At 34.3% G+C, this 14,818-nt stretch overlaps 1 protein-coding gene across 1 annotated transcript in view; it reads left to right on the forward strand.

Moving 5' to 3' along the window:
- LOC106880771 (meiosis 1 arrest protein-like) overlaps positions 1-14,818 on the forward strand; it is a 148,429-nt gene that overhangs the window by 87,690 nt on the left and 45,921 nt on the right. The window contains exons 8-9 of the mRNA XM_014930867.3: positions 10,335-10,414; positions 13,642-13,785. Of these exons, the coding sequence (XP_014786353.1) occupies positions 10,335-10,414; positions 13,642-13,785 (224 nt within the window). The remainder of the gene's footprint in view (positions 1-10,334; positions 10,415-13,641; positions 13,786-14,818) is intronic.

Here is a 14,818-nt window from a genome sequence, read left to right on the forward strand (position 1 = left end):
TCAGGTATAGAGGCTAGAGTCAGAGTTAATTTTCTCAGATAGTTTGCTAGACAAATGAGTATTGTAAATTCTCACTTTCTTCATAGAAAACTAAGTAAGTTACTTTGTTGATATCTCATTTCATTTATACTATATGCTTTATGCTAATGAGGAAAACACTGTGCATTAAATGAACTTGTTAGAATAGAACTTTTTGCAATGATGATGACGATGATAATAAAAACAACATCGATGATAACAATACTACTGCTGTTGATGTAGGACAATCTTATTCAGATCCTGCCAGCATGAAACAAGACTCTGAAGTGATGATGATTATCTTCATGCATGTAGGGGTGGGAGGGGGGGGGGGCAGCAATAATGGTTCTGCCACTGCTTCCAATGATGATATCTTAGATATTATCTTTGTATCTTTATGTTTAAGAACTATATTGCCAAATAATTTGATAATTTTTTACTAAAGTATGGGGAACTTTTCAGGAAGAAAAGTTGTTAATACTTTTCTTTATCCCCTTATGTTACCTAAAAATATACAAAAATTCATAATATTTATCCAAATAAATGCAAATCTATTCATCTCAGTATAAATCTTCTACTATTCCTCAGGTTATTGTAATTTCCATATGATTAAATTGTATTTATTTGTGAAAGACATGTCTAGCTTGAGTAGAGATTTGTATACTTTTCTCTTTCAAATCTCTGTGATGATTGTTATCTTGAACTTATTTCAGACATCTTATTTGTTTTGATTTAAATTGCAAATGCTTGCTGTCACTGTTGGTGTTGCTGTTGCTGTTGTTATTAATATATAAAGTAATGTTTGATTTACTAAACCAAAAGATGCCAAAAGATATTTTTATTTCTTTGATTAGGTATTTTGTATATTTTCCATGTGAATGGAGGTTAAATTAGGTATGTGATCATAATGTTTGCTTCTCAACCACATGGTTTCAGACTCAGTCCCACTGTGTGGCATTTTGGACAAGTGTCTTCTACAATATAATATAATTTGTGTATACATGTGTGTGTATGTATATGTGTGTGGTTATGCACCTGTGTGAGTGTGTTTATGTCTCCTTGTCTTGATATCACATGAAAGTCATAAAGAAGCATCACTGTCATACAAGCAATGTCCATAATTTGCAATCTTTGTGAACACATGTCTGGCTATGGGGAAATATTACCATACTTAGAAATAGGTGAGTGTTAGTGATATGAACGTCATACAGCCTAAGAAAATCTACCTTAACAAATTCCATTTGACCTATGGCAAGCATGGAAAAGTTGGTGTTAAAACAAGAATGATATTTACCGAGATATCTGCTATTTCTGTTGGTAACAAAACCATAGATAGTGTGCATAGACTGAATATAACACTTACAGAAAAATATATTTAGCATAAGTTATTAGATGTGTAAGATTATGTGATTGAATAGCTTTATCTGAAGTAGAATGAGAAAGCACCCTGATATCAAATATATTAAACTATGTATACAAGAGTGATAACCACTCTATTATGGACAATTGCAAAATGGTTGAATGGGTAAGGTATTGGACTATTTGTCCTTAGATTGCAAGTTTAAAGGCTTTTTTTTTTTTAACTCCAAGTTACATCTCTGATTGAGAAGATTTATGGTCAACAGTATGACTATCCCTTCACCTTATAAGTATCCTGAACCGAATAATCTAATGTAATATATTCTTACCCTGTTTTAAGATGGTTGAATGTAATTTGAGGAAATTTGGTTACAATTTTAAATAGGTCATCTAAATGTTTACAGGTCCTTTGGCTCAGAGATTATAATATAGAAGTAAATAAGCTAAGGTGTCAGCAAAGGAATTTTTTTGCTATTTTTTGTGTAAAAAATAATATATTACATTACCTCAGTTCATCATTTTGTCAACCAATAGGTACCATGTTACATTGACTTTGAAAAAGAGGACAAAAAGAATATGTATTTCAAAGGAGCTGAAGAATGATTATTTTTTGTCTTTGATGTGAATTTAGAAATTGTGAGAATGCAACACTGTCTTAGAAGATGTTGAGTCAGGTTTGAACTATTTTCTGAGAAAGTGAGAAAGCATTGCACTACTTGTTCAGAAAAATAGGCTGCAGTAATCCACTCTAGATAATTTCCATAAAAAAATGATCAAAGAACCTTCTACTTCTGCTTTTTCTTCTATAATACATGTAACAGACTGTTCTCTTGTAGAAAAAATAGATCTCAGAAATTTAGAAATTACTTCTCTTTTTATCAACAGTCTTTTTTCTCCTCTGCCACCTTGCTATCTTTGAATTTGACTGAACAGCCTGCCAAACTCAAGTGAGAAATTGTGTAATTTTTAAAATTGCTAATTTATAATTTTTTCATTCACCAAACTTTGCCTATTTTTCTTTCTTTAAAGTTAATCATTTGTGCATATGCATGTGTTGAAATATATGTAAGCTGTTAATTATATGTATCAAACCAAAAGTAAATCTAATGATATATCACTAGGAATGAAACTGACCATGGATTTAATTAGTGATTAATTAATTATTTTAAAAAATTTAATTGTATTTTTCATTTTACACATTATTGTTATTTATGAAGTAGAATAATACCAGTTTGTTTCATAAATATTTATCTCAGTATCCATTAGCTTTTATATCTTCAGGAGAGGGAGAGAGAGAGAAAAAGAGATCTATAGAATGATATGGATTTCTTATTTATTATTTTTTTCATTCTGTTCATTAATACCTCCAGCGCTACTGAGATTGCCATGCAGCTTGCAAAACTATGAACCCCAAGGGAGGGTGGAATCAGCTTTATGTTAAGGGATGAAGAGTTAAAGTAAGAGAGGTGGTGGTGGTGGGGTACAGAGGTAATTTTTGTAGAAGAGCTACATGGTTACTCACATTTACTAGGAGAGTGAATGATCAATAAGAGTTGCCAAAAGATAGTGGAAATAAGGTGTCCAAGTGAGTGGAAGTGGGTAGGTGGGGTATTGCATGATTCTATGAGAAGTAGATGAGGGGATGGAGAGGCAGTCTCTGTAAAAAATCAGGTCAAATTAAAGAGTGATGACTGATGAGCCATGAGTTGGGGAAGAGAGAAGAATGCATAAGAGTGCAGGTGGGGTGGGGAGTAGCAGGATAGTAATGATACTGTTGATTGTGGAGGAGAGGATACGAAAAAGAAAGGACAAAATGGGGTAGGCTGCAAGAGTGTCACTGGGGAGAGGTAAATGTTGTGCATATGAAAGGTAGTTTGGTTCGGGGGGGGGGGGGGTGCTTCAACATAAGGTGTGCACTTCTAGAACTCAGTTTTGGCAGGTCTTCTAGAGAACCTCATATCGCCAGATATTTCAGTCTTTTGTTATCTCCTCTGTAAGGCTCAACGTCTTGAGATAAATCCTCACCACTTCATCCCACACCTTCCTGGTCCCTACCTTTCCACCTGTTCCATCAATTTTAATCAGTTGGCACTTTTTTAATATAATATTTCTCATCCATACACTTCACATGACTTAACCATTACTGTCTTCTCTCTTACATGCTACATCTGATTCATCTTATGTTTAATTTTTCTCCCAACATATTTGCGCATTCTATATACACACTGGTGTTGCACATGTATCTGAGCATACTAGCTACATTCCTCTCAAGTTCTTGCAAGTTCTCTGCACTGAGGGCCCATGTCTTACATTTTATTTTTTAAAGGGCTCTTTGGAGTGTAAACTTTTGTACTTGGTTATGGTTTTGGAATGAATTGTCCCTAAATACACATTTTATTTGACGTAACATTTCTGTCATAATTAACGATGTTCTGGAACAAGTTAGATGCATTGCCAAAACAACTGACAGTATTTAAAAACATTTATTTCATCACTTTGGTATCTGAATCCATCTCACTAATTCATGTTTTGAAATAATATTGCAAGAACAACTTTAGATATGGTTCCCACACTATACACATTATGAAACCTCTTGCTATATTTCTCTCAACAAAATCACTGATTCAGTTCTGGAATGATCATGAACAGCTTCTGGAATGATCATGAACAGTTTCATCATTACTCCTATTCACTCACATTACTTCATTAATCTGTTATCTGCTAAATTTCCACTACTTCAAGAGTCCTAACCATGTTATTGTTGTGGTTTAGCTTCAGTCTCAATCGTGATGAAACAAACCTGTGGTGAAAGGCATCCACATTGTGCTCATTTTTATCCTTTTATGGGTGTGTAGGACTATATCATTTAATCTCCTGTCCTTATTTAAGACTATAGGATGTGCTTTTTAGAGTGGTTTTGCTGCTATTTCTTGCAGTTAAAGTGACCCACATTGTGGCTCCATCATTAGTTCAGTGACCTGGTCCCTGGTGTTTGGTATGTGTGAACTTGTTAAAAGTTTCCTGTGTCACTGTGTAGAAAAGATGTTTGTATCTATTACGTATGATGTTAGTGTAGATGTCTGTAGTTGTGTGATGTGCATTGAGCAAGGTTTTTAGTGTAAGAGATACTTTTGTGGTTGTGTGAGGCTTACCATGTAAGCTGGATGTCAGTGTATGAGGTGTGTTTGTGGTTCTATGGCACAATGTTTGTTTAAAACATGAGTTTGAGTTGAAGATACTAAATCAGTGACTTTAAAATAATATGTACAAACTTTGTTATGGCTTTGTTTCATTTTATTTTTCTTTAATTTGTAATAACTTCCATTCTATTTCATATGAAAGAGCTAGTATTTTAAATATTTCTACAATAGCTAAAGTTTTGGTTAAAAGAGTCGCCCTCACCATTTTTTCTAGCAATCAATTGACATTAATGCCATATATAATGGGCTTACATTTCTAAACTCATGCTTAAATGTCATTAAATGAACATTTGATCAGTATATATACTGGCCAATGGGTACATTAACACAAATGTCCAAAACGGGAATTCCAAGCTACTCTGGATGCTTGGAGCATACATCAGCAATCAACCACATCATTAAGGAGGTAAGTGGAATAGAAATATACGGTAGTATGGTTAGATCTTGCCAAAGCTTACTCAAGTGTGCTCCACTAGCTAATCTAAAGTGCACTGGTATACTACCAAATACCAACAGCAGCAGTCAAGTTATCAATGTCACATATAAATTTACTGAAGATTAGATTCTCGGTAGATTCATTGTGGGAAATTTCCCCACCAGGTGGGAGAGCCTGGAAAAGGGCATTGTAACAGGTTGCTCAATATTTGTAGTACTTTTGGGTGGTCACAAACCTATTGCTAGAACTGAGGAAGATCACTGTGCAAAAGTGGTTGAGCTTGTCCACCAAAGACAGTGGGACCAGACACTTAAGTGCCCACTGTCCTGGAGGAAATTCTGAAGCTGACCAGGGAAAATCATCGTGTCTTCTGTGTGCCATCACTGATCTCTTACCAAGACCATATAACCTTAAAAAATGACAAAAGACAGAAGACCCATAGTGTGGAGCTACTCTTTGCACCTTGAATCACACTTTAACTGGATACCCAAGAGCATCAGGAAAAGGCTGATGCAAAAGGAGACATTATAAAAACTCCTTTTGTAAATCCAAATGGATGGACTTGCAGAGAGTTGAAGCTGATAAACAGTAGCTGTCACTACTCAAGTGTATCAAATTCTTAAGGAAAGTGACAAGGCTTGTAAAGTGAAAGCAATTGCTGGTGACCTATTTTCTACTAGAGGATGCAAGTGATCCTGAAGGGTAAACTTGTCTTCCCAGAAGAGGGAGCAGTAATGTTGTTCTGATCAAACATGTTCTTGCTATTCATGAGTGCAAAAAGAACAATTGTGGGAAGAGAGACTTGACATTTCTCACCAACTGAAAGAAAACTTGTTGGATGCGGTACCTTTCAAAGTATTGCACATTGATTCATTCCCAATTAAATTTGGCTGCCACAGCTTTCCAGCATAATTAGCATGCTATTTCCAGCAGAAGATTGGTTTGCAATGCAAAGTGATGAAGAAAACCACCAAGAAGATAGGCATGGCAGCAGAAACCAGTTCAAGGTGTTTGTGGTTGACAAGAAAATGCAACCAAAAGATAATTCAGTCCTCACTGCCTTGCTGAGGCAAAGCTATCAGGCTCAGAAGCAAAATGCCTGTGACCCTCAGTTATCTGTTGATGATATGAAAGGGTTTCTAATAACTTTAGTTACCACCAGAAGAAGAGCTTGCAATATTTCTTTTTAACCCCTGTAGTTTCTGTGTAGGAAAGCATCTCTGATGTATATTTCACTTGATAATCATTGTTGTGAAATAAATAAAACATGATTAATTCGTAGACAAAAATCCACTTTATTTCATATTGGTTACTAATTTCATTCAAGTGTTTGTGTCTCTGGAGAATTGAATGTTTGTTTTGCTGCCTGTTTGATGCTTACCAATAAGATAATTGAATTTCTCACAGGCTATATCACCTCTGTGTTCTAATCTTTTTAAAATTCATGTCCTGTGTTTTGGTGTAACATCAACTTTTTGTTACATCTGTTTTTTTAAGAAGTATGGTTTCTGACATTCTTTATATACTATTTTCAAACAACTGGAAAAAAACATGAAATTCAAGAAACAAATAATATATTTGAACTAGATTTATGTCAAGATTGTAATATAATTTATCAAAATAGTCATCTAATTTACATAACTTTATTGTATTTTGAAATGCCGTTAGTTGTGTCAATCAGTTGATATATTTTTTTCTTCAAAAATATTTACTGATCATTAAAATTAGACTTGCTAATGGAGTGCATTATAGAGTTTCTTGCTTTCTCATTATAATTGCAAATATCTTTTTTATTATTCTTTTCATCTGAATATCATGAAAATTATTAAATTATTAATACTACATAAAACATATTTTGATTAAGATGAATATATAGTAGCAAAGATGTTTACATGCCTATTATTGATATAGTGTATTCATATATTCTTTTTACAATAATAATTTTGTAATTTAACTTCTTCAATAATAGCAAATTCAGTTGTGCTGATAATAAATTCTTTGTTCTCCATTTCTAATAATTCAAATTCTGCAAGTTTATGTCAAAATTTGTATTTTTTTTTCACTGGTGTCAGCCATTAGGTTGTGATAAGTGTGGAGAACAATCTTCAAGGGATTTTAACCAATCACATCAACTCTAGTATTTATTTTAGTAAAGCATTTGTTTTAACAATATCTAATTATGAAATGGCTCATTTACCTTTCCATGTTAAGAGCTATAACTGAATGCAGCATTATATACAAACATAGACATAGATACATATAGATTCCATCAGCTCAAAGCATTAGTCATCCTGAAGCTACAGTTGAAAACATGCTCAGAGTGCTGTGGAGTGAGATCAAAAGAAGAACCTCATGGTTGTGAAGCACTTAACAACATGGTTGCACTTGTACTTGTACTATACCATTAACATTGTTTTTCATGCGTCGAGTTAACATACTTTTTGCTGGATGTAACATGTTCTAACTGCTACAATGTTCATATTAAAAGGTACTGAAATGGTTACTATTAGTTTGTATGGTTAGCCAGAGAACCAAATGTTTTTAGAAGTGGATAAAAGGGAAGTTGGTACATACATCTTGTATATACATCATGTTCTGAAATGCCCAGGAGGCTCTCTAGAAGTAGAAGATAGTTTTTGTTATTCAGGTGATCTAATAAGCAGTGAAGGAGGATGCTCTGAATGTATGGTTGCTAGAATACTAATTGGCTGGGAAAAGTTCAGAGAAATTTTACCTCTGTTGGTTACAAGAAGCCTCTCTCTCAGAATGAAAGGCAGATTGTATGATGCCTATGTATGAACAGCAATGCTACATGGCTGTGAATGAAAAAGACATGCAAGACTTGAAAGAAATCAAGCAAGTATGCTCTAATAGATGTGCAATGTCAGTGTGCATGTACAAAGAGAAAAATTAAGTATAAGAGGCATTCGATGTGATGTACAGGAGAGAAGACTGCACTGGTAGGATCATGTGATGTAAATGAATGAGGACAGCTGTATAAAGAATTATCAATCGCCAAATGTGGAAGGAACATATAGAAGAGATAGACCTAGGTAGACATGGGACGAAGTGGTAAAGACTGACCTCAAGATGTTGAAGCTCACAGACACAACAAGGGACTAAGATGAATGGCATTATACTGTGCTTAAGAAGCCCTGTCCATCTCAGGAGAATTGAGGCTCTGTAAAGCCTTCTTCCAGAAATCATCCCCTGACACCTACTCTTCCATCAATCTCCTGCAATACACTATTTTCTCCACTTCCCCTACACTGAACTGTTATCCCCTGCTTCAAACTCATTCCTTATCTCTTGTCATTTGACACACTGTTTTCACTCAACCCACTTCCTCTTGTTTCATATTCACATTGTACCTGGACCTCACATCTCTTTCTTTCTTGCTTTCTTTCTCTTTCTCAATTTCCAGGTGGGCAAGCCACATATTCACCTCTTCAGAAAGACACCTGCTCCTCTCCTTCTATCATCGTTTCTTATTCCTCCAGTCTATACCCTGCTTAGTTGAAGGATCTATCTTGTGGGTACTTGGCAACCTCACCGGTGCTGGTGCCATAGAAAAAGCACCAAGTGCACTCAATTAAGTGGTTGGTGTTATAAAGAGCATCCAGCTGTAGAAAGTATGTCAGAGCAGACATAGAACCTAGTAGAGCCCTCTAGCTCATCTGTTCTTGTCAAATCATCCAACCCATACCATCATGGAAAAAGGGACATTAAATGATGATGATGATGTGTACGTCTGTGTGTGTTTTTCTTTTATTTCTTTTATTTGTTTCAGCCATACAATGTCAGTCATGCTGAAGAACCACTGTGATATTGTACTTTTTCCACAGTTTTCTTACTTTCCTGATTTCTTCAGGATGGTGGGATTTCATAACACCACTCCTGCATGTACTTTTACCCTCGTTGACTAGTTTGGTGTATGAAGGAGTTTGACACAGTTGTCCTGGTAGAAATTGGCAGTATCATTAGCAGCAAAGAGTTTGACACCAGCAATAGTAGTAAGTGATGTGGTTTGACAAATTAGCATAGATGTGTGAAGTAGTAGTGGGGAAGACCTCTGAACTTTAAAGAAAGTTTAGTAAGAAGGTAAAGTTATTTTGAGAATTTCTTTGTTCAAATAGGATAGGCTGTACTCAGTTGTTCGGTGTGGTAAAATATGTTCTACTTATTTGGTGAATTTCTGTGAGAAATAATTTTAAAAGTTGAACAAGTGTAAGGTATGTGATCCAAAAATTTGATACCTCTGTAATTATTTCTATCTAAGGTATAACCTTTACCTTTGTAGCAGTTGATTATGGTGCTGCTACACTAGTCATTGGGTATGACTCCTTTGTAAACCATTTGATTTACAATATGGGTGACAAGACCATAACCCACACCACCAGATATTTGAAGCGTCTCAGCAATGATTCCGAGTGGACCGAGTGCTTTCCCTGTTTTCATATCCTTAATTGATTTATCTACCAAGGTACTGTCGATTTGAGTAGCTGGTCCCTCAATTGGGTCAATGTTTGGTAGACTCTTGTCCTCCCATTCATCCTCCACATTCAGAAGTCTTTCACAATGGCATTTCCAAGCTTCTTTCTTTGCAGAATCATTAAATTCAAGTGCACCATCATCCATGTGGACACATTTCTCTCTTATGGCATCACGATTTTCTCTCACACACTGTCTTGCAATCCAAAATAATTTCAGTTCTCTGGTCCTCTCATTGCTAGACATAGGCAAACTTCTTTTTTGCTTCTCCCTTGGCTAGATATACCTGTCTCCTAGCTTCCCTTCTGGCTGTCTGATACAGTTCCCTGCTACCCCAACTCTTCCAGTCCTTCCAGACCCGTTTCTTTGCTCTAATGGTCCTGTCTACTGCATTGTTCCACCACCACGTTACCCTAGGTCTGGTTGGGACTTTGCAACACCCACAGATTTGGTCTGTGGCACTCAGCAAGCTGTCCCACAAGAATTCCCAGTTGTCCTCTATGTCACAAGTTTGTAACTCCTATACATAATGTATGTATGCTTAAGCAGTTACATTGTAGAAGAATCATTTTAGCCATTTAAGAACATACAAATGCTGTTATATTCACTTCTTGTTTACTTCTTGATGTTACTTTCTACTATGAAATGTGAAAAAGTTTCATTGCACTTCTATGACCTGGTCAGTTGGATATGTAACCATTAACTGGGTGATAGAAATTAAGTATCCCATTCAAAAACATTGATATTTTAAGGTTTTAAAGTTCAAAATCAAGTATGTTGTCTCATTAATTGTTCATGTATAAATTATCTGACATAATCTTTTCTGATAGATGATATTCCTATGGTGATAAAGTGTGATGTCCTAACTAGCATCATCAATCCCATTCATATTCCATTCAGAGAACACTATGTGAGTAACTAATTTTCCATATTTATTCTCAGTTTTGTTTCTTTTTTTATGATAGTAGGGTGTTAAATAGTCACATAAAATTTGATATGTGCATGAGCTGTTACAGCTGACATGTTACCTGAATAGCATTGTTGTCTATGTGTTTGGTAGAGTAAAGCAAGTAGAATGAGATGTCCTATTTCCTTTACGTTCTGCTGTCTTGCACATAATACACACACACACACACACACACACATGCTAGTATCAAATAGTGAGAATGTGTATTCAACTCCATATTGTGGGATAAATATTCTTTATTTTGTATCAACAAGGGAACCAATGATTTCATATGACAAGTACCAACATTCCCAAGTGGTTTGCTTGAATAATTGTGGAGATCTCTCCTACATGATACCATTGCTTGCCTTGTTAATTCACAAGTAAAACAATATACATATATATATATGTATATAAAATATACAAGAATAAGGGCAGGGAATCGTCAATTAATAATAGAATTAATAATTAACAATTTTGCCAAGTAGTTCAGTATGAAAAAACCTTTATCGGTAAAACCATTTATCATCATAAATATACAGGGATTAGCATTGAGTTGCTTCTCCAACATACTGAAAATTTTAGAAATAGCAGTCAAAGAACTACTGATTCTAAACTACAAATTTTTCTCTAAACGGATGGTGATATTTATGGCACACATAGAACAAAAAACCGGAGGGAAAAGCGTAAACAGAACAAGTCTTTAGTTAATTGGATACGGAATAGTGAAATTTTCATTCGCTTAACCATGAAACGATTCGTATCCAATTAACTAAAGACTTGTTTTGTTTACGCTTTTCCCTCCGGTTTTTGTTCTATGTGTGCCATAAATATCGCCATCCGTTTAGAGAAAAATTTGTAGTTTAGAATCAGTAGTTCTTTGACTGCTATTTCTAAAATTTTCAGTATGTTGGAGAAGCAACTCAATGCTAATCCCTGTATATTTATGATATATATATGTATATATAAATTTCTAGCATAAATGCATGCATGCCACAGAGACAAAACACAAGGTGTTTAAATATTCTGATATTAAATACTAACAGAGCAAAAAACCTATTCAATTACTCACAGACCTGACATAAATGTACATGATAGCTTCAACAGTAAAAAAATATAGCATACACAATCCTAAATATCATTGTCATTATCAAAGTTTTCTCCTAATTTCCTTGCTACCCACTCATGAACAAACTACTCATGTGAGTAGTTTGTCCATGACCTACGAAACTAACTTGCAGGTTTCCCAAACTTGGGAGCAGAGAACATCAATATGGTTTTAAATTGTAATATCTTGATCAGAGTACTTCAAAGATTCATAATTTTACTCATAGTTCTACTCACAATACTGTGCTATTATTAACCCATTACCTCCCATAATTCTATTAACTGGAATTTTTTTATGAAACTTTGATTTCTAGCATAAAACAGTCTTAGAAACATGCTGGAATGATCAAAATAACATTTCAAAATAACATCTTAAATAGAGATAAGCGAGATATTGGGTGAAAAATTAGCAAACCTTATTTGAATATCAGAGAAATATACCTAGTAGATATAGCAAAAAGGTTAGATATGTGTAAATACGAAATTTGTAATTTTTAAGTGATCTTATATGAGATCACTGGTAGGTAATGGGTTAACCAGTACAGTATATTGTAAGTTTGTTGGTTAGGCATAGGTATAGTATATCTATAACTACATACTTAATGGCTATTATTTCCTTTGCTTCTGTCATTACATGTTATTTGCTTTTCTTATATATTGTTTCTGTTTTTTTTTCTCCCATCTAACTGATTGCAAAATAAAGTTGTTGCAAGTACTCTATCATAGCAGTTAGAAGGTATAACTCTAAGACCCAGTACATAAAACACAACATATTTATGAATAAATTTTTCATGTGTAAACAAATGCAGTATTTCTGCAAAGAAAGATTCATATTCAATGGAGTGTATGAAGCAAGTTAATATACTAGACCTTAATATATTCAAAATTTATTTATCTAAATGCGATGTAATCTTTCCTGTAACTATTTTTTTTTTTTGGTGGTGTTGGTGATGTTGTTTTCAAGTAAACAAGACAATAAATCTGTATTGTATTGACACTTTATAAGGTTCCAATACTTAAATGAGAGACTATGACTACTTTGAATTAGTTGGTTAATATTTCACCATTATTTATTTGTTATTAATTTCAACTTTTAAGTTTCAAGTTACCTTCATAGTAAGTATGAGATTGTTTACATATGTAGTAGGAAAGGTGTAGGAAAAGATGTTGAGGTAGCAGGTGAAACAGGCATGTGGATGACATCTAAGTAAAACAATTGGAAAGTATTGGATTGTAGTTTAAATAATTTATTTAAACAGCACTTGCATTTACTTGTTGTATACACCAAATATCTCACTACATGACATTACCAACTTACTTTGAGCTGACCAAGAAGAAATTAACAGGGTAAATACTGTGTCGATATGATGAGGTAGAGCCGGACATATTTTGTGTCTGTGTGCATTGATTATTCAGTGGTGTCTGTTTATGTTCTGCTTCTACTTCTGTGTTGGGTCATTCATGCTGAATATCTGGTTCTTTGTTGCCTGCTTAACTGGCGAAGTTACTTGCTGGCTGTCTCGCCTCTGGCTATCTCTCTCACTCCCATTCCTTGACAGATTACTGTATTTATAATGGTCATGACAGCTAGAAGGACAGACATACCACAGCAGAAATTCCTACCTATGTAGGTTGCCTTCTGTCCACTTGAACCTTAAATGACACAGCTGAAGTCGCAGGTCGAAGGTAAAAACCATCCATCACTTCTTAACAGGACAAAGAAATTTCTTTCACGTCTGTTTGGCCAGTGGTAGATCAGATGAGTGAGAATCCTTAGATTCGGTTTCGAATCTCAGCTTAGAAAAAGGAAATGTTAGTTTTTACACATATATCTTGTTTATTAAAATACATACATATATATACACATACATATTCATATATACATATATACATACATGCACACACATGCATATATGCATTTATTCATACATATATATGTACATACACACACATATCATATGAAGTTAAAGATTAAGTTTATATTTGTACCTTAGAATATATTTCCACAGCTTAATTCCATTGATTTTGTCTTAATAATTTCTTTGGTTTTTGTCTTATCAATATTTATGAAAACACAAATGCAGCTTCTTTGTATGGATAACACAAGTGGCAAGCCTTTGCTGTCCCCAGGATCAAATTTATCGCGAACAACACATCCTTTGATCATAGTTTGCATCAAGCAAATATTACCATCCTCGGCTTTGTGTGAATCTCTCATATTTGGAATGGTAAGATTGGAAAATTATTCTTCAGTGTATCTTAATTTCTGTAACTATTGCTGCTGATAATGTTGACGGTTTTACTATTATTTTTATAAGGGTGATGGATAGCAGGATCAGTAAATCATCAAACAAAATACTTTGCAATACTCAATTACATCCTTTACACTCTCGCTTTGAATCCCACAAGTTGACTTTGACAATCATCACTACCAGTCAAGCCATGAAGTTACTGTAATCATATGTGCACTAACCAAAAATATGTGACATAATATAACTATTCTAAATCATTATTATAATAATTAGGTGTGCACTAGATGATGAATTTGACAGTGTCAGACAAAGTACCTTGAGGTACTTAGTTTTATCCTTTATTTTCTGAATTAAGTTCTTACTGGTGTTAACTTTAACATCCTTTCAGGAACAGTAAAACAGATGCCAAACCTCAACTCAAAGTGCATAGTTTTTTGCCAAATCAGAAAGCATTACTTTTATTTTTAATTCACTGTGCCCTGCTCCAAACTTTGTATCAAAATGCCAGTGATAAAGATTACTATTCTTGTTATTAGAAGGGATAAAGATTTGCAGAAATGAGGAAGCTATAGATTAAATACCTTTGTATCTTCTGCTTGGAAATCATTTGAAGAGTTAACTATATCATTCATCCGTTCATCAATAAGTGTCATTTAGTATGTCAATGTAATTGATTGTTCTTAACATGAAAAGTGACCCAATCATCATGGTGGTGGCAGCAGTAATGGCATTGTTGTTATTGTTGTTGGTGGTGGTTGTTATTGTTGTCATTGTTGTCATAGTTATCATCATCATTATTTAATTTTGCCCTTTACATTCTGAATTCAAAACCATGCTGAGGTAGGTTTTGATTTTTATCTATCTAAGAACTATGAAATAAGTGCCTTAGCTTACCTTATTTCATATGTTTAAAAAAATAACGGAAGTAAGAGTGATATTGATGATATCACTGTCACATATGTTGGTGGAAACAAGTGTGAATCTCATTTTGTGAATATACGCATATACC

This window comes from Octopus bimaculoides, chromosome 3 (assembly GCF_046866305.1).
Source record: "Octopus bimaculoides isolate indiv1 chromosome 3, ASM4686630v1, whole genome shotgun sequence".
In the NCBI taxonomy this organism is placed as follows: Eukaryota; Metazoa; Mollusca; class Cephalopoda; order Octopoda; family Octopodidae; genus Octopus; species Octopus bimaculoides.